The sequence below is a fragment of the Coptis chinensis genome, chromosome 2, assembly GCF_015680905.1.
Source record: "Coptis chinensis isolate HL-2020 chromosome 2, ASM1568090v1, whole genome shotgun sequence".
Classification (NCBI taxonomy): domain Eukaryota; kingdom Viridiplantae; phylum Streptophyta; class Magnoliopsida; order Ranunculales; family Ranunculaceae; genus Coptis; species Coptis chinensis.
Window position 1 is genome coordinate 91,721,693 of NC_141457.1, and position 23,471 is coordinate 91,745,163.

The window sequence follows — 23,471 nt, forward strand, 5'->3', positions numbered from 1 at the left end:
AATTAGCTGCCCCAAACCCTCAATAAATAGCAAGCGGGAGACTTTAGGAAAGCAACTTATCATTTTAGCTTGCTTAGACAAACATAGACTTCTAAAATCCCAAAGTAGAAATAAATCTGATCTCTATACTTCAGCAATTAAGAAGCCATTCTTCCAATCAAGACATCCTAAAGTTGCGCACCTGCAAATTTGGGGTAAACATTTGAACATGATTAACTACAACATTTTGACAACAAATTTTAAGTTTGAATCATGAGGATTTGTATATTACAAGTCCTGTCGATTTATATTAGTGGGGGATTTCTGCAATTATCTTCTTATATGTAGGAGTACCCTCCAAAACTATGACCAGTCAAAAGCAGACAAACCTGAAAAACGGAAAAACTACAGACAGTTGCAACAACTCACTCTCATACATGAAAGTAACTTGTGGTTTGACGCCTTCACACAGCAGACACAATACACTGCAGTCGTAACATTCTAACTTCTTTCACCACTTTAAACCGAATGGCAGATGAAATCTTTAGGTAAAGACGATCTGACCGGAGAGTCAAAAAAGGGTAAAACAAAGGCAAGATTGTCTTGCTGAGTTTTTTTAGTTGAAATCTAATATTCGGTGCCAATCAAATGCAGATAGTTTCACCACAGTGCTGCTAACAAACCAATATTTCTTGTAGCTTCCTTACCATATCCTCTCTTCATCTTCAAAAATATTTAAGTTTACAGAACAGGTTCCCAGCAACTGCTAATTGCACTCAACTACCACTGAGCACTCCATGAGCGCAACTTAGGTCCCATGACTTTCCCGGGGACATCTTTTGATTGGGAGATAAAAATTTGCTTCAAAAAAATCACTTCCCTTTTTTCCTCCTATCCATTTCCCTTTCTCTGTGCTTATCCCTATCGTGTCCGTCTCTCTCTCTGCTTCCTCTCTTCTTACTCTCACTTCCCCTCTGTCTTTCCAGCTCATGAGAGCTGTCTCTGTCACGGCGTCTCTCCCGACTCCGGTCCACATCAGTGTCCTTATCCTTGTGTCTGGTTGATGACTTACGTTGTGGACTCTGGCTTTGGCTGTGACTGCGACTACGTTTTCTCGAAGAATCACGAGATTCATCTCGTCTCTCTCTAATCTCCTGAGATGGCATCCCTGCAGTATAAAGCACATAATGAATAACACCAACAAATTCAGGTGAAAACAAAAATACTGTCACACTAATTGTATATGTAGTGTTATTCATCCATCTTTAAAATGAAAGTAAGACTTTAACATGATACAGAGTTATTCAAACAATAAAATATTGCATAAAATTGCACAACAGCCTCAATACCCATGTCATACATTAACATGCAGGTTCTTCTCTTAAGTACAAGTTAAGTCAATTGAGAGAAATTCTAAACTTGGATTCACCTAACAAATTTATTTTTTCAGTACTGGGGATTAGTCAGACAAAGGAGACAGAAATATTGGCTTTTAACCTTTTGAGACAAAAGATCTTACTTCTCCCCAAGACGTCTTCATTGGGATCTGATAATCCAAATTCAGATTGTAGTCTTCTTCGCTGATAAGCAACTTTCCTCTCTATTTCCTCTAGGCTCTTCATTCCTCTGTCTTCAAGAGACTCACGGTATTCCATCACAGCAACTTCAAGACGCCTCAACTTTTGCCTACAGCATACAACATGGTACGAAAGTGTAAATTTTACAGATAGCATAAATTTTACACTGTATATATAAATTGAAAGTCAGTTGCCAATACAATATTGTAACACCTTTGTTCTTCATTCATGCCACTGTCAGGTTGTGACAGTGTGCCAACTTCAGTTGTAACCTCCACATCATCACCCTTATTAGGACCACTTGTACCAATTTCACTTCCAGAAGATGAATAACTTAATGCCAAACCCTGGGCACTCCTCTTATTTTCTTCATCACTACCATCATCCTCTCGAGCCCACTTAGAGACAGGCAAGACAGGATCAGATTTTCCTTTCAATGTAAAGGCTTTCAGTTCAGGCTGTGGAATAGGCAACGTTGGGGCCAAGGAAGCAGAACTTTTACCTTGCAACCCCTTTGCATCAACCCCATTACGTTTCCATCCGGAGGACATCAATGGCTCAATCTCATGGTTTGCATCTCTATCACCGATGTCACTTGCGCTCCAGCCACTAGCATCCTTCAAATGACTAGCTGAACGTGAATGTAACTGTCCATATCTCATTTCATTATCAGGCTCGTAAGACTTTTCTGTTTCATTCTCTTCCAGACTAAGCAGTCTTGCAACCATCATTTCTCTACCACCAACAAGTGATAGCCCATTATGTCTACAACGTCGTTCCAGATCAGACAAGGGAAGATTTGACAACTCCTTCATGGCTCCCCTTCCCATTGCCATTGCATAATCTTGGTCGAGCTTAACCCCTTCAGTGATATCTCCAGAGCTTGACCGGTTTTCAATTTCTGGTGCATCCCCACATATAGAATGGAAAGGGGTCACACCAGAGCTTCCAGATCGAAGAAAAGTAGCTCGTAGCCCATTCACATATGCATCTGAAAACAGAAACCAATCTGCCCATACTTGGAGAACCTTCAGAACCCGTTCCTGAAAGCATCCAAATTAAGATCATGTCAAGGCAGGTTCGAATGTTCACAGAGAGGAGTCTAGCAGGAAAACCAAAGATATCTTACCTTGAGGGCCTGGGCAGTGATCCTTCCAGTGACACTACAGTACAAGTCATTGAAGCTCTCCATAATGTCAGGTAATGTGGCTTCAAATTTTGTTCGGTATGCAGAAGCATTTCTTACAGGAGCACTACTATTGTGGAGGATATCAGAAACAAGCATGAGCCTGGCAACTTTAGTGGGTATTAATGTTTCTTTAAGAGTCAAAGATTCAGTAAGAATCTCAACTATCTGCAAATACAAAAGTAAAATAATTTTTCAGTAACACAGATATTGTAGACTAGAAGCCAAAGATGAGGAATGCAGCAGCAGAGTTCAACCTATTCTTTACAAAAGAATGAAGATAATGTCTTTCCAGCAAACCGTGACAAAAAATAGAATGTAAATGCAAGAAAATATTAACCAGTCGCTCATAATGCAAATAATTAATGTGTCGTTAAATTACAAGCATTAGTAATTACTTATTTCACCCAGGAAGAAAAACGGAGAAAGCATAAATGCACTGAAACATCAACCTTACCTCCCCTGCTGCATCAGCATTATCTAAGCCAAAGCCCATTGCTTCTTTTATCTGTCTCCTCTCCAATGTCAAAGCCCGCAGCATATCTTCGAACTCATCTCTCTGCGGATCAGTTAGTGTTCTTTCCATATCCACACGCTGTCCAAATGAGAAAAAGAAATATAAGAACTTTTCTTGAAGACACCACATGCTTTTCAGAACGGGAATTGCTTATTCCACTGAAAGAATATATTTACAAGGGCAATCAAGGTTTGAACCTATTTAACAATTAGCAGTATCGGGCCAGCCATTGCACTGAAAGCATCTTATGATGACCTATGCCTGGGCCATTGAAACTCGTACATATACATCAAGAACCTAACCTATTATTAACAATACATACCCTGCTTTTTCCTGCTGCAAATGTGCTGCCAGACTCTTTCTCATGCTCAAAGCTCTTTGCTGGGGCAGAGAGAGGGCGCATCCATCTGAACAACATGAAAATATTGATCATTAAGTGGTTCAGTTTCAATGCGTCATCTAAACCCCATAAGTAACGTAGCCTTCTGTGATTTTTTTTTTTTTTGTCATAGTAGGAAAAACAAGTTACCTCCCACTCCCAGTGATCATGATGAAGGGTTCTGTTCGCCACCTTTGAAGAGTATCACCCTGCAAACACAACCCATCAAATTGCAAAACTGACTCTTGTATCCTATACTACCCGGATACAGATGCAGACACAGACACAGACACAGACACAGACACACGTACCTACATACTTATGAACAAAGAGAATTTAGAAGAGTACATTGCAGAGACACTACAAAGACAGAAAGTAAAAGCGTCTGACCCAAATAAGTCTTACGAAATGCTTTACATGGTATTTTATGAAATGTTAGAGAATTCAGAAAGTGTTTTCAATAACAAAATTTCTGGATATCTTTTAGGAATAAAATGTAAGGTTTCAAATTTGCATCTTCCTCATACCAGAACTTCAAAATCAACTCGTGTTCTATTCCACACATATAGAAACTTTGGCCATATAAAAGTACCCAGGTACCCTAGCGTTTGAATCATAAACTATGCATGTCCATTCAAAACTTGTAACAGGGAATACCTGAGCAAAGGAATAAAGCCTCCAGACATAGTAAGTATGTTCTTTTGAACCAAGCTCAAACAAGAAGCTAAATAGAGAATTTCCACGGCCTCTCTCCATTATAGCTTGTTCAAAAGCACATCCTCCATCGAGAACATACAAAGCCATTGTATCAATGACATGCCGAAGATGATCATCCACAGGCAGAACCACCATAATATCAGGGACATTTGGAGTAAGAACCTAAGCCATTAGAAGAAAATCAAGAGTTAGGATTGCACTCATGAATTGAACTGAAAAACTAACCTTTTGTGAGAAGAAAAATAAAAGGAAACTTGGACGCAACTCACGTTGGACCAAGACCACAAGTAATCCACATAAAACCACATCCCATTCTAAATTCATCAGCTTGTACAAAAGGCCAAGGTCAATTAAGAGAAACTTGGAGCAAAACTTCCTTTATTCAGTTCCATACTAGCTAATATGCTCTCTTACACTATTCCTTCTTTCTTAACTTTTAACCAAGACAGGAAACATTTCCGCTTATCCTATTTTGTTGATCTTATGTTGAGAAATCATTAACCTTCTTTGATAGTATGGAATTCAGAAGATAACTTGGGTAGATTGGTCTATGAAACAAACCAGAAATTTGCAAGACATTATATGCAGTGTTATCAAAGTCATACGATTCTCGACTTGAATCGTGCGACTCGAGTCGAGTCGTAACTCAATAGATCAGAATAGTACTAGTAAATCTTTGATGACAGGAATCGGTACAAAATCAGGATTCAAATCGGAAAATCATAGGAATCAGAAATAATAACGATTCTAACTACTTCTAATTCTTCTTCTACTACTTCTAACTCTTCTTCTATTCTCCTTTCTTTGTTTTGATCAGTTTGATCCCCTCTTAATTCCTCTTTTTTTCCGATCAGTTTCTTCTTCTCTCGTACATCTGAATCACCTCCTCAATTCTTTTTTAGTTACGAAGGGTTATAAAGGCTATATGGACCTGGGTCAAGTCCAACCCAACCTAATAAGACCTGGGTCAGATCCATATAACTTTAGCCCAGACCATATATTCCAAAAATTAGACCAATTTCACTCATTTTCAACCAATTTCACTCATATTCAACCAATTTCAGTCCTTTTTTTCTGAAATGTCGACCATTATTGCTCCACTCCACACTTATATACCTTTCAAAGCCATAAATCACAAACAAACTCTAGTCATGAAGAATTGAGGATTTCTCTTGGGGGTTTCTTGTACTCTAAAAGCTTGCTATATCATTGATAAAACAAGTGATTAGTAATTTTCTTATGGTATATACATGTATATAAAAATTTACAACACCAATATAAAATATGGCCTTGAATCTTACGATTTACTTACTCGATATGATTTATGATTCAGTAAAAATGGAAAACGATTCCCGTTCGATTCAGGAGTTGACAACATTATTTATAATGAAAAAACACAATCAAGAGATACACATGAAGAGGTGGTCCAAGGTTGACTTAGCAAAGATGATTATCGGGATCAACTTTAGAAAACATCGTAGTTGACATTTCTAGCCATGTCATACAGTCTCCACAACATATGATAATTTTGCTGCACTCGCAACCAAAACGATACCAAGTTACCAACCTAACAAGATTGGTAGAAGGGGACTAAAAGCTAATTTTTGGTGAGGACAAACTTCACTTAAGAGACCAGTAGAAGATAAGCGATTATTGATCTCCACATGGAACCAAATAAAGAAATTACACAATCACTTACTTAAAATCGAAGCCAAAACTTGATATGTTATGATAATTTAGCTGCATCAGTTTAGCGAAGTATCAAAAGAACTCATACTTAAGTCCATACAGATGTTTTGATAAAGCTAATCATAAGATATAATCAAAACACGCCCATCAATAATTTTCACGAGGGACCCTCAGGGGGGAAACTGTTCTCAGCAGAATTAAATGTTGAAGCAGGGCTTGGCAAAGGTCAAAGTAGCTCAATTATGCAATACCCAAGAAAAGGACAAGATCCATGTCAGTTCATATTCCCTAGACTTATGCAGAATACGTCATGGTTCATACCCATATGACACTAACAAAGAACAAAAGAGTTGAGAATACCAACCAGTTCAGAGCCCTGATTCGTCACAGAAGTTACTGGAGGGCCAGTAGGACCAGACAAGATCACAGTCGCACCCTGTCATTCAGAACATTCAATTCCCTTTAGTATATTGAATGAATTTTGCATGGGAAAATATTAAATTTCTTCACGAAAAGAGTAAAAAAGGAGGACAAAAAACTTAACTGCAATATTACTAAACGAATATTCCTTGGAATATAGAACTCAAAATAGAGATGCAGAGGATATTCACACCTACCAATAAAGAAGAAAAACAAGTATGAGAAGAGATGTTGAGACATACCTCTTTACTTCTGATGGCCATCTGTCCAGGTGGGGAGCAGGTAGGGCTTGCCCAGGGAGGGAGACTGACTTACCCCAACCTATCTTCAATTCATACTCATAAACAACAACCCCTGAGAAAACATGAATAAAAATTCCATTATTAGAGCATCCACCGCACTATAAATGAGGTACTGAGAAAATTTTATATAGTTAAATACAAGATTGGTCCCGTCTAACCAACTACATAGTCATGGATCAACTGCAAATACAACCAGAAGCACAAACATTTTTCTTTCTCCTTAAATGATTGCTCGGAAAAAAATTCATTAACATAAGTAGTAACATAATGACATAACAAATCACAAGGAGTCATCTTTTTTTCGATGAAAAAATAAGTCATATCTGACAACTTAGGAAGAAAGGTAAAACTATACCAACATCATGGGCAGTATGGAGGGTAAATCCATCCAGCATTTATTCCAGAACTGCCACTTTGTAAAGGAGTTACGGAACTGTTTTCAAGATTCAGTTAGATGCAATATAGTATTTGTTAGCGGTATTAACTATTAAGGAGGTCATCAGCTTCTGTTCATATTCTAGTTTGTCCCCTATAGGACATCTTTGCAGAAAGTGTTGTTTCATGCTCTGTAGATGAAAAGGAACGAGCGGATCTTTGAAGACATAGCGTCGATTTTTGAACATGTCATATGTAATGCTAAAGCGACCATTTGGTCTTGAGTATCTCATATAACCACTGTAAGGGGTATTCGTATTGAAGATCTCATGGTGAGATGGGAAGATGCAACGCCTTCCTGTTCCATTGTCTGTACGTACTTGCGTTTGTAGTGTGAACTAACGTAGTCAGTCAAGTTCATATCCAATAAGATTACACAGAGTACTGTATATGCATGAACAACTATGAAGTAATTGAAGTATATATTAGACACTACAGTACAGTGTACATATCTTTGTTACATAATAAGATGTATCTGGACTACGAAAGAATACTGCAACCGTGTTTTTCAAACAAAAAAATAAATAAATCGGAGAAAAATAGGCCTTCTTCACAATCTATAGGTAGAAATTTCTCAAACCTTGCATTTCATCCATTGCATCTTGTCCATCGGATCTATTCATAAAAGCGACAAAACCACAGTTCCTTTGCCGCCTACGCTCCTCTTCTGTCCGTGGCCACATTATCTTTACGCTAGCAATAGGACCAAATCTTCCAAATGTCCTCAAAAGAAAATTTTCATCCACCTAAATATTGCATTAAATCATATCATGTAAGAAAGTTTCTTTTGACAGGAAATTTGACAAATTAAAAGCACTAAAAGTAAGGAGTTCGGATAATATGTTTACCTGTGGCGAGAGATTTCCGACATACAGATTAGTAGTTTGAGGATCAACATCATCAAATAATCCAGGAAGCTTCCCAGTCGGATCAAAATCATCAGGTAGCTCATCGAATCGGCTAGGTGCCTGCAGAGGATTATAAGTACAGCAAAAGGATGGACATAGATAGCAGATGACGTATATGCCTTAAGGTGAACTATGAAGCATATGAAATGAAGTGTGACCAATACTTCTTGACCAACAAAGTGACAAGAATGATGCACAGACATATCTGTAGGAGGGGAGGAAAACTAAGATTTAAGAACATTATCGTCATCCTTGCCATAATCTCATACGTACAGAATGGTCACATGAATTCTCTTTTTCCATTATTTTATAGTACAATCCATCTTAACCTATTATTTTACTATTTAAGATTGTTTCTAACAGCTTCATGCCGTGTTGATTTAATCTCCCTTTGTCCCCTTATGTCAAGTTAATCTGCAGACGTCTTCCTCTTCGACCCGGTGCATCAAAAGGTCTTCCTTGTATATGTCCAAAGTCCAAACCATCACTTTACCTTAATTTTCTCACTAACCAACTCAACCTTAAATCATTTTTGCTTCCAATAGAATCCCAATTACACATAAAACCAACAATGGTCACATGAATTCTCTTTTTCCATTATTTTATAGTACAATCCATCTTAACCTATTATTTTACTATTTAAGATTGTTTCTAACAGCTTCATGCCGTGTTGATTTAATCTCCCTTTGTCCCCTTATGTCAAGTTAATCTGCAGACGTCTTCCTCTTCGACCCGGTGCATCAAAAGGTCTTCCTTGTATATGTCCAAAGTCCAAACCATCACTTTACCTTAATTTTCTCACTAACCAACTCAACCTTAAATCATTTTTGCTTCCAATAGAATCCCAATTACACATAAAACCAACAAAAGTTCATCCCTGTAAACTAGGACAAGCACATGCTCAATCAAAAAATCTATCCTTACGCTCCATCTTATATTGTGTGCACCCCTCTCCTTGTGATCGAAGATCCTCAACCAAGGATATATTAAAGCTCACAATAGCAATCAAAATTTTGCAACAAAATGAAAGAGGAGAGAGCAACATATATACATAGATCGATAGACAGGCAGAGAGAGAGAGAGAGCACATGGCAAAATGGTGAATCTTCATTAATCTAAGCTATATAACAACAGGTGATATGAAGTGTGACCAAATACATACAAAACAAAAATGACATGAAGGATACATACTCGTATTTGTAGAGGTAAACATTATAGAATCATATAATGTTTGTCAACTTACAAAGAAACAACAAAGACAGTGCAAATATAAACAGCAGAGGACCCTTGAAGCCTAGCAATAAAATGGTAAATTTGTCCAAGTTTACTAGTTTTCCTAACAAGACCAGATTCATATCAGATACTTACTACAGAATTTTCAACATGGTTACCCTCACGCCATTGGTCACGCTCTTGATTGCGTCTCTCCCTCAGCTCTTGCTCATGCTTCAATTCTTCCATAAAATGATCTATATTCCTCGACTTCCCTTTCTCTTTTTCCCTTGGCTTCTCATCCTCCTTCTGCATGTACGAAAAAGAAATGGGAATATGTTTGTTCATGAAGACGAGCAAGCCCACCTTTGACTAAATCAATTGCATTACTGGACAAACTTACCTTCTTCTCGTGTTCTTTCCCTCTGTTTGCCGAAGGCGGTGGTATGAAAGATGGAACATATCTGTAGAGAAAAAAGTAAAAGATGAACGCTTATAGTATCAAAATTTTCCGTCAGAATAGAAATTTGAAAGCTAATTACAAACGAACATGTGCTTCAGATCTAAGACATCTTTGAAAATGGCACAACGTCCACTATAATCCACAAGATAGGAACATTACACCCCAATCTATTCAGTATTTTCCCACTGTAACATTTTTATACAAACATGCCAAACAGAAGTCAGAGACGTGGATCATCTCAAGTTCATCTGTAACTATCCCACCAAATAAAGCGTAGACATGGATAATGCTAAGTTCTTCATGTTTCCTAAATAAATAAGTAAATTAACATGATATTTGGTCTGTTAGTAGCAAAGTTTTAAAACGCGAAAGTGCAGCTCGAGGCGTTTGTCTAGCCTTGAGATGTAAGGTGTAAACCTCAAACGCATGACAGTTTTAATAATTCCAAAAAAAAATCCGATTATATTAATATAAAGTTCTAAGTCATACTAATTATTAAACGTAACCCAAAAAAACATCAATAAAGTGAAGTAAAATCACTATGTAATAAAACATTATACACATTCATAAAGTTGAGACTAATTCATAGTTTTATTTAGTTAATAGTTACACTCCATTTTGTACTACAAGAAACTATACATAGATTACAATTACAGAAAGATAAAAGTTGAAGCACTTACAAAATGTTAATAGATATATGGGTTCATCAAAACTACCTAAATGTTAATAGATATAAGGGTTCATCAAAACTACCTAAAGTTGAATGTCTACTCCATAAAAAAAACATGGTCTAAATTTTTTGCGATGGAGGCTATGCCATGCTACTGAAGCGTACACTTCAAAAACACCTTTGTGTACAACTAAAACACCTTCAAAACATTGGTTGGTAGTGCTGTAATAATGAAATGTATAGTCCCACACTCCCACATCAGCACTTTTAAGCCTTTTTTTTCGGCTCGGTAAAATTAATTATCACTAATGAATAAAAAGTAAGCCAAAAACGTCTACATTACAATAGAAATGCATTACATTTAAACGACCGCAACATTAATCACACTATCTGCAAACCTAGTAAATGGTCCCATACTCCCATCTAAACATGAAAGGCTCAAAAGAACAATTTCCAAACTCCTTAAAAGCCTTAACCCACTGAACTAAAACGGCTTTGATACACAATGATCTCCTCCATAGGCACTACAATTCCATGAAAAAAGTCTCCTATTTCATTCAAGCCATATACCCCCACTTTCAAGCATTGCATTACAATATATAAGTTCCTACTTCCTAGGGCTCTCTACCAGTCATTTCAAATTGGTTTTAGGTGTGATACTTCATATATAAAACGTTACCAAAGCAAGCCTTGTGTTTACACCAACGCCCCACGTGTTGCACGACATCTACTGCAATTAGTCCACTTTTTGGCTTAGTTTTTCTCATTTGCTTTTCTGTATTGCTCATGTCTGTGTTTCCATTTGTTGCATCTGAGTAGCATATCTAATCCTACAAAGTTGACTTTATAATTCTGAATATATATATATATATATATATGACACAGATACGTGTGTCCGTATCCAACACGGATACGAAGTGTCAGCAAAATAACAAAACTTGAGAAATATCACATACAATGTGTCCGTGTCTGTCTAACACGGACACGTGCATATGTATCCGATACGGATTCTCTTTGAAATATGGCGTGTCCATGTAACATAGCATTTTACTAATATATATATATATATGGTTATATGAACTCAACCAAAATGAACTCCAAATGAACTCCACCACTAAAATCAATGAATTAGAAACTAATTTTTGGTGATGTTCTCTACACAATAGAGATCATTCTCACAAAAAATCAATTTATTTGAAGATGTACAACCTCATCAAAAATCATTTAGAATGTTATAAAATTATCCAACGGCCCAAAAAAAATTTAATAACTTTTGACAAGGTTAAACATATTCAATTGAGCTGATTTTTTGTATGGGTGTTCTCCATCATGTGATGTATACTTCCACAAAAAACATTAGCCCTCAAAGTCATCTTTAAAGTCCCACTTTTAAGAGTGGAGTAAGTTTGGAGTCCCTATAAGGTGGAGTTCATATAACCAACCTAAACAAGTGAAAGGACACACCCAGAGAGCATTTGAAGCAGTGCATCACACTAAAAAAGTTTAAATTATATAAGTTTATGTGGCCGATCCACTCATTGACAGCTAATTTTGAGTAAGAAGCTCCACTCAAATTTTACCATTTATCCAAGAACCAAGACAACCTCCTAACCACATACCAAATCTAAAACCAAATTTCTAATAACCCACCACATACCGAGAGTCGATATTGTCCCCACGTAGTCCCCCAAATGCCCAAGCCCAAACCTTGGCAATCATGGATCTGAGGTTTTACACAAAAGGCCTCGACACAAGTAGTAACGGATCCCTTCTTTATATATCACCTCCTCTCATCTTTTTTCCCATAGCTATCAAATATCATATATCATTTTTCATTTGTAACATATCGAGTATCGAATCATATCATGTATCCTATAACAAGCTTAAAGTATATTTTTATAGTTTTATATTTGGTTGTCCATGTACATCTAAGTTTCGTATACAAAGATACACAAATAAAGTTTTATCTTGTACAATACTACAAATGTATGGTAAAAAATGACACCATTTTTCAACCACTATAACCAAATTAGTATTATAACATCATACATAAAGGGCTAAGCTAGCTCTTAATTGTGGAAGTAAATATTGCTTTGGATAGGGTTGTTGTTTATCAAACCTAAAACCTAAAACCTAAGATGGAATTCCTAAGCTTAGAAAAGAGAACGAAAAATTCAATGGCTGAAAAGAAATTGCTTTACGGATAAATATTTGCATGAGTTCATATGTTAAAGTGTATTGCCCGATGTATGTATCACATGTTGTATCATATGATATGCATTCCACACTGTGCGATAATTTAAATTTTCAATATAGTTGTGTAATACGTATCATTTGGCTTCCGATACATATCACGTATCGTCCAATATTGACAACTATGATCTTTACCATATTTGGCCACAATATCATAGTTTTCAAGACTTACATCTCCTCTCAAAGGTAACTGATACAATCTTCTATCATCGCTTCTAAAACAAAACTACCCTGTAGACCCATAAATGTGAAGAGAACTCTACTCACCCCTATAGTTGCAAAATCAACCCTCAAGAATCTGATTCACAATTATGAACAGTGAGCTTAGATGCGTTCCACATGACACAAAGTTCACTTCCATGAATCTGTCGCGATGATCTAATTACAAAAAGAACCTAAAGCACCAAATGTCCTTACACATCCTATCAAATGAAACTTATTTATAATTTTATATTCCTCAATGAATAATTACGTTATCAGTGCAAACAAGATCGTTGATAAAAATATCTCCAATCATAAAGTAAACACTTTTAAAAACCAGTTACACACTAGTTCAGAACCTACAGATGTACATTACATAAGAGAAGCACTCTTGAGAAAAATACCAAAATCGTTTTTTTGCAAGTCTTATAATCTTTCTATTCAACGTTATGAAACCTAACTATTTTGATGTGCTATATGTGCACCATACAGCTTACAGTTACATATTCAAGCTATATCTAAAAAGAAGAGTTCTTTACCTCCTGCTAGACTGACCTTCAAATTAAGAAAGATGTCACTTTCTCGTCCTTCTTGCATTTCTGGCCCAAAACGCTACTTAGAGCAAGTCCAATGGAGAGCTGCTAAAAGATGCCACATAGGCTTTTTAGCTTGCCCAGCCTAATTTGGCACCCCAAAATCAAAAAACCACTCCAATCGCGTTTTCTGTTTTGAAGTGCTAAATGATACGGAAGGCATAGTTTCTGCCGTCCGTCCATTATTTTGTAACTTAAGTTGAATTTTTTTTGGACGGACGGCACAGTTTCTGCCGTCCGTCAAAAAACTATGCCGTCCATCTCCCGAACTTAATATAGCAGCTGCTAACGAAGGTCTTAACTTTGGCTGGGTTTTTTACTCCCTCCAAATTTAAGACCCTTTTAGCAGCCCCATTAGAATGACATTTTTGTGGTTGGGGTGCTATATTTGCCTTTAGCAGCCCATATGGCCCCCCATTGGACTTGCTCTTACCTATCCTATAACTAGCAATACAATCGGATATTTTCCATTATGTAAAACTCAATAGCTCTGCACATTGACACCTAACCAATGGGTGCATACCTCTTACCCCATGCAAGTCTTTCCAAGAAGCAGTAGTAACAGCACAATTATATTCTGGATTTACTGGGATAACAGACATCTTCTATATATCGTGTTGGCCAAGTCACCTTAAAAGAATCATCACCGCCCTCCGTAATTCCAAAATTAAACTTATCCTAGCCTCACAGGCCAAATATAAGAATAAAGTATTCAAGCCCATTTGTTCATGGACAAGCCTCTAGGTAGACTGAAGGTCCCAACTTTGTTGGTTAACACAATTCATTTGTCTATTTATTTTCTGCTCCCTAACATACTAATAGCAGTATATTAATCAATTCATATATTTTGGATCATTAGCTAAGTTCACTTTAGCAGTAAAATGTTGAGCGACTACTGGTGGAGGCCTAAGGTCCCAAGTTCAATTCCCACCTTCACGGTAAAAGGGAATTTAAGGGAGAATAAAGTTCCAACTATCCAACAACAAAAAAAAACGGTTAACACTGACAACAAATTAAGAAACTTATTCTGATACCTATATCATTTCATTAAGTAACTTAAACTCTGTTTGTTTGTTTTTAAGAAAGTCTTTTTGTAATGTATTCAATGAGAAATGCAACTTTCAACTATTTAGCCATAAACACAGATATGCAGCAAAACAAAAACATCATTTAACAATCGTGGTTACACACCCTTAAAGAACAATTGTGATTAACAAAATCAAGAATTTCATTTCGCCAGGAGAAAATAATACCAAGTCATATATACTTTGTGAGTGATTAATTATGTATATACGTCAATACTTCTATACACACACATGCCCACTCATAAACAAACTGACACCATACACAAACAATCAAAATCATAACTTTTAAAATATAGTGCACTTTGCCATTTCACTTTTTTTGGTTTCTTATTCTCAAGTAGTCCCATACATGGCAATAAATTCCACAAAACATCATGACACGTATCATAATTTGGCGCTTTAGTTTTCATCTTGAAATGAAAGGTAGTATGAAAAAATATAGATGACACATGCTTTAAACACCTATTCACTTTACTTCGTTCAACATTGTTCCGAGTAATTAAAAATCATGAAGCATCAAGTATGCATGGCAGTCCTGAACATGGAACATGGTTGGCACCAAAGCTCCATCTTAGAAAATCAAGAACAATTAGTTACCTACTGCCCTTCTTTGGAACAGACACACCATCTTTGGAATTTCCACCTGCGATAGTCGAACGAATAAAATCTCCATATTTTTATTAACGTGCCCTCATAAGAGAAAAAACAAAAACACATATATGTATATCCCTAACAAAAAGAACATTAAAATTTTAAAAAAAAAAAAAAATAAATTCAAAGAAAATAATGTGAAAGTTGATTATTAACCTTCGGAATCGGACTTCATCCTCCCATTAGGATCAATTGTTTCTCCTCTAACAAAAGTCTTGGACCCCGGCTTGTCATCACCTTGAAATGACTCTAGAAATTCTGCATATAATCTAGCAGTTTCATCTTCCACTCTCTGCAAAACCAACAAATTCTTCAATACAATGAGTCTAACAATAACAATGAATGGTGGAACAAATGCACACCTTTTTCTTAGCTTCTTCTTCTTCTCTGTGTTTCTGAAAAGGGGTTTTCTTTCGAGTAACCGAAAACGAATTCATCTTCGCATAACTTTTCTACAATACCCAATAATAACTACATCACATCAATAACACCCTACTCCCCACAAACTAAATAAATAACATGCTAAACAAAACATACCGATTATATTTCACAACTCAGAGATTATTTCAGGTTTAGGGTTGCGAATGTTTTTGGTCTGCCAAGGTTTTGAGGTGAAGGGAGTTTTTAGCAAATTTTGCGATGGTTTAGTTGTTTTTTTTTGGGTGGGGGTTTGTGGGCCGGGTATGTGCATGGCCCATCATAGGCCCAATTAAACAATAAATAATTGGTATGTTTTCCCAAATATTTTCAACCTAAGTTCTATACTAGATAACTGCAACCAGAGGTGGAGAAGAGAGAGGGAAAGATGGGTTTGTGGTGAGAAGAGAGAGAGTTGGGTTTGGTTGAGAAGGAAGGAGGGAGAGGAGAAATTGCTCGAGAATGAAGACAGACATAAACCAATTTAAATTTACACTAGTATACTGCATAGTAGTTGGGGCATGAGCGGATAATTGGAAATGCATTGAGAGGGAGAGGGAGAAATTGAGATGAGAACAGACAAAAACCAACCAAATGACATTTTGGCCCAGAATGTTTGCTCTCACTTGATAATATGAACTTACGACGAAATTAAAATTGAAAAATAATGACATTAGCCCTGTCTGGGACTTATAGCGAAATTAAAAATCAAAGTGCACTTTGTCTTTGGGCCGTAATAAATGTCCAAATTAGTTGGACTCTCTCAAACAAGAGTCATTCTTAAAATTGCTCAAAACTAGGGTATGCGCGTTACTACGACATGAGACCTCGACTTCGCTGGACATTACCCGACAACTCATCGCTACTTCCGCAAGGCGTTACACGATCTTAGCGTGAAATATTGACCCAAGACAAGACCATCGAAACAACTCAATTTATAAATACGACCCATGCCATCCCAATTACCCATTATCTATAAGCCCAAATCAATTGGAGGCGCTAACGCTTTTATGGAAAAATTGCAACAATTTATAAGTCAAACCGCATTGTTGACTTTTGATTGATTTTTAGATAGATCCCATAGTATTGATTACACTTAACAAAATTACACAAACTCTCCAAACACTTGGATCTGCCATGTCACAACTTAGAAAAGACAATAGCAACCATTGGATAGAGTCTCTGTGGGCTCCACACCGTTGTTTTTTATTAGATAGATTGTGGCGTTGATGAGTCAGCGTGGAGGATGATAAGTTGTTACAGTGATACCAAATTACCAATTGATGCTACTGGGTGCAGATGATCCAATCTCCAAAAGTACTTTCAAGTTTCAACTACTAGTATGGTTTACCAATAAAAAGACGACTACTTGTGAATATGAACAAGAAAAGAGGGAGAAATCTCATGAAGAGAGTGTAAAGAGATGCGACAATGTGACACGAACAAGAGAAGAGAGAGAGTTCTCGGGAAATTAATTTTCTATTAAAACTGGTATTTTAAGAACCAAAACAAAGCACAGAACCTCCACAAAATGTCCAAGAGAGAACCAGGGATGCTGCAAGAAGAGCTCTGGACAATTGAGATCTCAATGCAAAAGAGTATAGGTTGATTTGCCAACTGAGGTTGTAAAGATCAGACAAGACAAATGGCACATCCACCAGTTTCTTTATGGGAATACAATAGGGTAAAATGCAGTAATTGGATGTGTAATGGGAAACTGCCAAAGAAACATGTTAAGACTTGAGAGCATTGACAGACAGGATTACCACAGAAAACAAATAGATGAATGAAATACAAAACCCCGAATATATAACCATCTTGGAAAGATAGAATATAAAAGTAACATAATGTCACAGGCAAATCTTTCATCATACGTTTTACATCCTACAAGACTATCAAAACTTATAGCTGCAAAATACAAACATATATATCGTTGTCATCCATGTCAAATAAAATTATACAGATTGTACTACATAGGTGCAGGTGGGAGAAACTCAATAAGCTTTCCTGTTATTTTCACAAACTTGGAACAGAATCCATATCCCAAACCAAAGCTAGCTAAAATTCCCATGCTTATCACTTCGTGAGTCCAGCCTGAGCTAATTACTACCGAGTGGAGGTTGATGCCAATTTCTTTAAATGATTGAATGTACGCTGCTTAATCCATTGTCGATCGTATGGAAGGTATGCCTGAAGGTTGGGATCGTAACTGCAATGAATAAAGGCAATATCAGTTTTAGTTACATCCAATAATGCTCAAGGGATTTAAAAAGAACAGTATACAAGACATACACTAATGCACTCAAGTCACCAAGGCCATCGATAAAATTGTAGAGATCAGTAATGTCATAACTGATGTGTCGGATGGTTGGATTAAGCTCCTTAAGCTTCCTTTCGTACAGCCCACAGATACCTTCAGACATCATAAACACAAACGGACATTAATAAATAAAAAAAACGAATTAATGCATTGACAATTTCAGTATATACCATCCATAGCCTGACTAATAGAGTTGTAGTCCATAAATGTTCTAGTTGCTCTGTGATGAGACGATTGCATCAGAATAATGGTGTGCTTGTCACTATTAGCCTGCATAATTACCAAAACAGATATCAGACAATCTGGAGTTTATAAAAGGAATTGATTTTCACAAATAAAAAGAAGATGAAGAAAGAACGAAGACTGACCCGATAATTAGTCGAGTGGCGGAGTGCACCAACTTCTTCCATGGCGGCTGCAACCACCCAGATCTAGGGTTTCTTTCTATGACAATTAAATTAAAAAGTGGGCTTTTTTAATAAGCAATGCGGGCTTTCGATTAAATGGGCTTTTAGTATTTGTTCGCCTAGTACATTGACAGATCACAGATGTTGCCCATTTTCAGATAACTAAATACACCTCCACCAAAATACCCTTTTAATAATTTAAATATAAAATGATTAAAGAGTCAATTAGAGAACTAAACACCTAATCCAGCTAAATAAATAAAGTAGCTGGTAATAAAAGTCATATATTTAAACAAAAGCTAAATTATAACGAATTAAAACCTGATTTTAAACATGTGTTTCGAGTCAATACATAAACAACAGATAATAATAATAATAATAATAATAATAATAATAATAATAATAATAGGTAATTACCATTTCAATAAATCTGCTTTGCAATGGAGGGTTTGAGGTTTTGTTACACACGAGAGAACGAGAGTTGAGTATAAGTGGTTCTCGTACGACTGACTCATGAGTTTTGAGGATAGTTATTAAAAATATAGGGATTTCATACATGGCATCCTAGCTGACAGTACCATCGGAGAAAAAAAGGAAACTTCAATTTGGTCGGAATTCTCGAAATAACAGTGAAATTTCTAGTGTAATTTTGCCCATATGTTTTGTAAAATATCAAAATCTTGGTTAATTTTCAGTTTGACTTGAAAAAATATATCCCAATTATTATGGGTCCTTTTATTGACAGACCCCATTTTATGTTGGGCAGACTCCGGTCCAATTTGGGGTCTGTAATTGTGTTGGGCGCAACAGAGAGTGTTGGGCAGACCCCGTCACCAAACCCGAAATAACCAGTTACCACCCTTCATCTCCGCGAATTCACTAAAAACCTACCAAAACCAAAAACCAAAAATTAATTCGGTCTCCCGCCAAATTAAAGATTTATCTCCTACTCTCCTTTAAGTTGTTTAATCAACTGGGTAGAGTGGAAGAGGCGGAATTTGATGGGTTTACGTACTCGTTTGTTCTAAATGCGTGTGCGAAACTAGGGTTTTTGAGAGAAGGGGAGCAGGTACATGGGAGGATTTTGTGTAAGGATGTGTGTTCAGATGTTTTTGTGCAAACTAATTTGGTTAATATGTATGCTTTGAGTGGAGGGGATGATGGTGTCGTAAAGGCACATAGGGTGTTTGATGAAATGACTGAACGGAGTGTCGTGACTTGGAATACTATGCTTGCTGGGTATTTGAGATGTGGGTTTGTGGATGAAGTGTGGAAAGTTTTTGATGACATGCCGGAAAGGAATGTTGTGTCGTGGACGACTATGATTGATAGTTTTGCTCATAATGGGAGGTGTAAGCAAGCGTTAGCTTTGTTCTGTAATATATGAAGAGTTGGCGTACAAGTGGATGGGGTAGCATTGGTAGCAGCATTGTCAGCGTGTGCTGAATTAGGGGACTTGAAAACACTGGGAGTTGGATTCATTCCTTTGTTGACAAGAATTTATGCTTCAGGAATCAACCACAGCCTGTCTCTCTGAATAATGCACTAATACACATGTATGCAAGTTGTGGACTCATTGATGAAGCGTACGGAGTGTTCAATGAGATGAGGTGTAGAAGTGTTGTTTCTTGGACAACCATGATCACTGGTCTTGCTAAGCAAGGACACGGTGAGAAAGCTCTTGGTGTATTCCGTTGGATGCAAAATGAGGGAGATAATCAAGTGAGCCTGACTCTATTTAAATGGGCTTTTAGTATTTGTTCACCTGGTTTCCTGAAAAGGATCTATACATAAACTACATTGACAGATGTTGCCCATTTTCAGATAACTAAATACACCTCCACCAAAATACCCTTTTAATAATTTAAATATAAAATGATTAAAGAGTCAATTAGAGAACTAAACACCTAATCGAGCTAAATAAATAAAGTAGCTGGTAATAAAAGTCATATATCTAAACAAAAGCTAAATTATAACGAATTAAAACCTGATTTTAAACATGTGTTTCGAGTCAATACATAAACAACAGAGATAATAATAATAATAATAATAATAAGAGATAATTACCATTTCAATAAATCTGCTTTGCAATGGAGGGTTTGAGGTTTTGTTACACACGAGAGAACGAGAGTTGAGTATAAGTGGTTCTCGTACGACTGACTCATGAGTTTTGAGGATAGTTATTAAAAATACAGGGATTTCATACGTGGCATCCTAGCTGACAGGACCATCGGAGAAAAAAAGGAAACTTCAATTTGGTCGAAATTCTCGAAATAATAGTGAAATTTCTAGTGTAATTTTGCCCATATGTTTTGTAAAATATCAAAATCTTGGTTAATTTTCAGTTTGACTTGAAAAAATATATCCCAATTATTATGGGTCCTTTTATTGACAGACCCCATTTTATGTTGGGCAGACTCCGGTCCAATTTGGGGTCTGTAATTGTGTTGGGCGCAACAGAGAGTGTTGGGCAGACCCCGTCACCAAACCCGAAATAACCAGTTACCACCACCCTTCATCTCCGCGAATTCACCAAAAACCTACCAAAACCAAAAACCAAAAATTAATTCGGTCTCCCGTTAAATTAAAGATTCATCTCCTACTCTCCTTTAAGTTGTTTAATCAACTGGGTAGAGTGGAAGAGGCGGAATTTGATGGGTTTACGTACTCGTTTGTTCTAAATGCGTGTGCGAAACTAGGGTTTTTGAGAGAAGGGGAGCAGGTACATGGGAGGATTTTGTGTAAGGGTGTGTGTTCAGATGTTTTTGTGCAAACTAATTTGGTTAATATGTATGCTTTGAGTGGAGGGGACGTAAAGGCGCATAGGGTGTTTGATGAAATGACTGAACGGAGTGTCGTGACTTGGAATACTATGCTTGCTGGGTATTTGAGATGTGGGTTTGTGGATGAAGTGTGGAAAGTTTTTGATGACATGCCGGAAAGGAATGTTATGTCGTGGACGACTATGATTGATAGTTTTGCTCATAATGGGAGGTGTAAGCAAGCGTTAGCTTTGTTCCGTAATATGTGAAGAGTTGGCGTACAAGTGGATGGGGTAGCATTGGCAAAGAAGATTGTCGGGCTGCAGTTTGAATTAGGGGACTTGAAAACCGGGAGTTGGATTCATTCCTTTGTTGACAAAAATTTACGCTTGAGAATCAACCGCAGCCCGGTCTCTCAATAATGCACTAATACACATGTATGCAAGTTGTGGACTCATTGATGAAGCGTACGGAGTGTTCAATGAGATGAGGTGTAGAAGTGTTGTTTCTTGGACAACCATGATCACTGGTCTTGCTAAGCAAGGACACGGTGAGAAAGCTCTTGGTGTATTCCGTTGGATGCAAAATGAGGGAGATAATCAAGTGAGGCCATATGAGAGAACCTTCCTTGGGGTGCTATGTGCCTGCATCCACTCAGGGATGGTAGAGTAGGGTCGTCGTTACTTCGAGTACATGACTCAATCATATGGAATCCAGCCTATGATTGAGCACTATGGGTGTATGGTTGATATGTTAAGCCGCTCCGGTCAATTAGACGAAGCATAGAAGCTCATAGAGACCATGCCAATGAAGCCTAATTATGCCATTTGGGGGGCTTGCTAGGTGGTTGCATGATTTACAAGAATATACAAGTTGCAAGCTACCGCGGCTCCTCAATGACCGATAGACCTTCACCCAGATCAAACTTCAAGGTACCTTGTGCTCTTGTTGAATGTGTATGCTTCTGCCAAATGTTGGGCGGAAATTGCGAGAGTGAGACAGAAAATGGTTGAGATAGGTGTGAAGAAGCGCTCTGGTTGAAGCTGGATCCAAGTTGATGGAGTCATCCATGATTTTGTGGCGGTGACTGGACGCACAAACACTCCTCTGCCATCTGGTGAGACGGTTCGTGAGATCACTAGTCAGGCCAAGTTGGAAGACCAGATGCTTGAGTTATCAGAGACATTTCCAGATGTTAGGAGAGAGATGCACTGAGCTCAAGGAGGAAGTTGTGATCTTATATAGAGGTTGCGATGATGCATAGTTCATGTAGGAGAGTGCCCCATATAGGTCTTCGACTTCTAGGTAAAATGGAAGAAAAAACCACGAAAATCTTTAATGTTAACTAACAATTCTCTATAGACTGTAGTAATGAAAAAAGCATTGTTTCTACACCTTATGCAGTAAAAGACGTCAACACTGTAGAAGGTGAAAGAGTGAGCATGGAATGTATAGTAGTAATTAATAAAGACTGCTAATATATATATACAGTCCCGATCTTAGAAGTACGTACTTAACTTAGTAATTAACGGACTAAACCTTACAGAATATCAACGAGATTTAGTAATCCAAAAACACTAAAAAACCCCACCGTAATCTCTCTCTTATTTCTCTCTTTCCCTCTCTATTTTCTCTCCCCCATTACGTGACTCTCTCTCTCTCCCTCTTCCTCTCCCTCACGATTCGCTCTCTTTTCTCACGACTTATCTTTTTCTTTTCTCTCTTCCAGCCAAAAAAAAAAAAACCCATTCATATTCTCCTTCTAGTACTTTTTCTTCGGTAAACAAGGACAATTTCACTATTGTTTGAAGGTATTTGGTGCTACTTATGTTTTTTTAACAATATCATATTGAAGTAGAACTAGAATATTTTGCATATAGTCTCTTTTTTTTCCCGATGGAATATATTGTATTTCTAGTAGTTGTAGTATGACCTGTGCTTTAGTTTAACATTATATTGATTTTAAATAATTTTAAATTTAAGAGAGTGGTTTGGAGTTGAAGTGTTTATTACTTACGGTGTATAACTCAAAGAATTACAATGTATAGTTCAAAAATAAATTGGTACTACTTTGGCATTGGTGTTGTTTCGTAACTACTGAAATTAAAATAAAAAATGAATGTCACACTCTTTGATTCTTCATTTTTCAATTATCACATACTACCATAGTACCACAGTGCCGCAAAAGACCATGCTACAGAATAACTGGCAACGGTCATGCATATTGAAATTGTCTATATGTGTGAGCACTAAGTTGGGTGACCGTGCAAACAAAAAATAAAAATGCTTAGTTGGGTGACGAATCAAGCAATCTTGGTAAGCTTATTG

At 37.0% G+C, this 23,471-nt stretch overlaps 2 protein-coding genes and 1 pseudogene across 2 annotated transcripts; 1 reads left to right on the forward strand and 2 right to left on the reverse strand.

Moving 5' to 3' along the window:
- Positions 1 to 237: 237 nt before the first annotated feature.
- Positions 238 to 15,906, reverse strand: LOC147518925 (protein RRC1-like). The gene is given in 19 exon segments (XM_086590621.1): positions 238 to 1,147; positions 1,499 to 1,665; positions 1,770 to 2,599; positions 2,686 to 2,910; positions 3,200 to 3,337; positions 3,582 to 3,666; positions 3,789 to 3,847; positions 4,296 to 4,517; positions 6,409 to 6,480; positions 6,707 to 6,741; positions 6,744 to 6,818; positions 7,782 to 7,947; positions 8,050 to 8,169; positions 9,478 to 9,630; positions 9,725 to 9,785; positions 15,184 to 15,229; positions 15,394 to 15,529; positions 15,600 to 15,689; positions 15,775 to 15,906. Coding segments are annotated over 18 exon segments (2,961 nt in total). The 5' UTR covers positions 15,675 to 15,689; positions 15,775 to 15,906; the 3' UTR covers positions 238 to 851.
- A 1,535-nt stretch (positions 15,907 to 17,441) lies between these two features.
- On the reverse strand, positions 17,442 to 18,499 carry LOC147518926 (enhancer of rudimentary homolog). The gene is made up of 4 exons (XM_086590623.1): positions 18,343 to 18,499; positions 18,145 to 18,244; positions 17,947 to 18,067; positions 17,442 to 17,863 (listed from the first exon to the last, which is right to left on the reverse strand). The coding sequence occupies exons 1-4, from the start codon at positions 18,382 to 18,384 to the stop codon at positions 17,761 to 17,763; spliced, it is 366 nt and encodes a 121-aa protein (XP_086446749.1). The 5' UTR covers positions 18,385 to 18,499; the 3' UTR covers positions 17,442 to 17,760.
- Positions 18,500 to 19,106: 607 nt separating this feature from the next.
- LOC147518927 (pentatricopeptide repeat-containing protein At2g20540-like) lies at positions 19,107 to 22,507 on the forward strand (annotated as a pseudogene).
- The last annotated feature ends 964 nt before the right edge of the window (positions 22,508 to 23,471 follow it).